At 34.6% G+C, this 2,500-nt stretch overlaps 1 protein-coding gene across 1 annotated transcript in view; it reads right to left on the bottom strand.

Moving 5' to 3' along the window:
- HAND2 (heart and neural crest derivatives expressed 2) overlaps positions 1 to 2,500 on the bottom strand; it is a 4,178-nt gene that overhangs the window by 974 nt on the left and 704 nt on the right. The window contains exon 1 of the mRNA XM_077279510.1: positions 2,223 to 2,500. This exon is cut by the window's right edge and continues 704 nt beyond it. Coding sequence (XP_077135625.1) covers positions 2,223 to 2,500 — 278 coding nt within the window. The remainder of the gene's footprint in view (positions 1 to 2,222) is intronic.

A 2,500-nucleotide genomic window follows, 5' to 3' on the forward strand; every position in this document is an offset into this window, starting at 1 on the left:
AAAGATTTGTATTAAAAAAAACTATTTGCAGACATATCAATCTATAGTCATCTATCTCTATTTTTCCCATATATGACTTTAATGACGTAACTAATTTTGTTAAAAACAATTTTAATTTATATGGGAAAAAAATCATGTAAGCAGATATTGGGTCTGGAGCCACAGTTTAATATATGTAACTATACAAAAAGCCACATGCCAGGAGTGAGGAAGGGGCTCAGCACTCATATCCCTGTATGATGGATGACAGCAGCACCTAATGTTACACATTATATACTCAGATGTGTTGGGACATAAATCTATATACTTCACTGATAAACACGTGCAGACGCACTTGGTATAATATTTGTAGAACTAAACTGTAATTATAGTAAATATCCTTTACATTTTCAGTAAGCAAAATATATCACTGCAAATTATATCACTGCTAAATATATCACTGCTAAATATATCACTGCTAAATATATCACTGCTGCAATCACTAGAACTATCGTGTGTTAATCTCTGTTGTAATTATTTATTTGGTCTGAATCTATAAATTAGTGTTTTTTTAGCTATAGCTTACTTTTAGTGTTCTTCATATTACTCCTATATTCTAAATGATTCGTGTGAAAAATATTTACCGTTCCCCAAGATTATTTCCCATATAGAACTATTTCATGTTTGCGTATTTCGTGTTTAGAAATGTGTATATCGCTGCATTAGTTGTGTCATTGTATATAGGGAATTATTTGGTGATTTTAATGTTTTGTAATGATGTTATTGAATAAGTTATTGGAAGTGGTTTCCCACAATTGTAATCAATTTTGCTATTTTATTATTTATCTGACTGCAAATAATACTGATAAATTAAACCAGAATTATATATAGTTTATATGACCTAATAATTAGGAAACTGAAATGGGCGGATGTATCCTTCTATCTATTATCTATCTATAGATCTATCTATTATCTATCTATCTATCATCTATCTATTATCTAACTATATATCTATAGATCTATCCATCTATCTCTATCTATTATCTAACTATCTATCTATTATCTATCTATAGATCTATCATCTATCTATTATCTATCTCTATCACCTATCTATTATCTATCTATCTATCTATCTATCTATCTATCTATTTATCTATCTTTCCAAAAAAAATAAAAAATGGGAGCAACACTCAAGTTAGATCATGGAAAAAAAAGGATTATCTACCTAATCTCTCTCTCTTTCTTTCTCTCTCTCTCTCTCTCAATCTATCCATCTATTATCTATGTAATCTCTCTCTATTTCTATCCCTCTCTCAATATCTATCAATTATCTATCCATTATCTATCTACTATCTATATCTATCTAATCTTTCTCTCTCTCTATCTCTCTCTATCTATTATCTCTCTCTGTGTCTCTTTCTCTATCTCTCCATCTATATCTGTCTCTATCTTCCCATCCATCCCACTATCCCATATCTATCTATCTATCTATCTATCTATCTATCTATCTATCTATCTATCTAATTTAGGTTGTGAGCCCCATTGGGGACAGCGATAATAATGTGTGCAAACTGTAAAGCGCTGCGTAATATGTTAGCGCTATATAAAAATAAAGATTATTATTATTATTATCTATCTATTCTCTCTATCTCTCCATCTATCTCTCTCCCTCTATCTCTCCATCCATCCCACGATCCCATATCTATCTATCTATCTATCTATCTATCTATCTATCTATCTATCTATCTATTATCTATCTATCTATCTATCTATCTATCTATTCTCTCTATCTCTCTATCTATCTCTCTCCCTCTATCTCTCCATCCATCCCACGATCCCATATCTATCTATTATCTATCTATCTATCTATCTATCTATCTATCTATCTATCTATCTATCTATCTCTCCATCTATCTCTCTCCCTCTATCTCTCCATCCATCCCACGATCCCATATCTATCTATTATCTATCTATCTATCTATCTATCTATCTATTATCTATCTATCTATCTATCTATCTATTCTCTCTATCTCTCTATCTATCTCTCTCCCTCTATCTCTCCATCCATCCCACGATCCCATATCTATCTATCTGTTATCTATCTATCTATCTATCTATCTATCTATCTATCTATCTATCTATTCTCTCTCTATCTCTCCATCTATCCCTCTCTCTCTATCTCTCCCTCCATCCCACTATCCCCTATGTGGCCATCACAGCCCTCGTGTAACTCGTGTACTGACCAGTTCCTTCTTCCGTTTCTCCTCTTTGACATCTGTCTTCTTGATCTCCGCCTTGAAGGCCTCGGTCTCCCCGTTCTGGTCGTCCTTGGCCAGCAGGTCCATGAGGTAGGCGATGTAGCTGGTAGCCAGGCGCAGTGTCTTGATCTTGGAGAGTTTGGTGTCGGCGGGCACGTTGGGGATGCACTCCCGCAGCTCGGCGAAGGCGCTGTTGATGCTCTGAGTCCTGCGCCTCTCCTTACGGTTTGCAGTTCCCCTCCGTTTCACAGGCCTTTGCATTA

This window comes from Ranitomeya variabilis, chromosome 1 (genome assembly GCF_051348905.1).
Source record: "Ranitomeya variabilis isolate aRanVar5 chromosome 1, aRanVar5.hap1, whole genome shotgun sequence".
NCBI lineage: Eukaryota > Metazoa > Chordata > Amphibia > Anura > Dendrobatidae > Ranitomeya > Ranitomeya variabilis.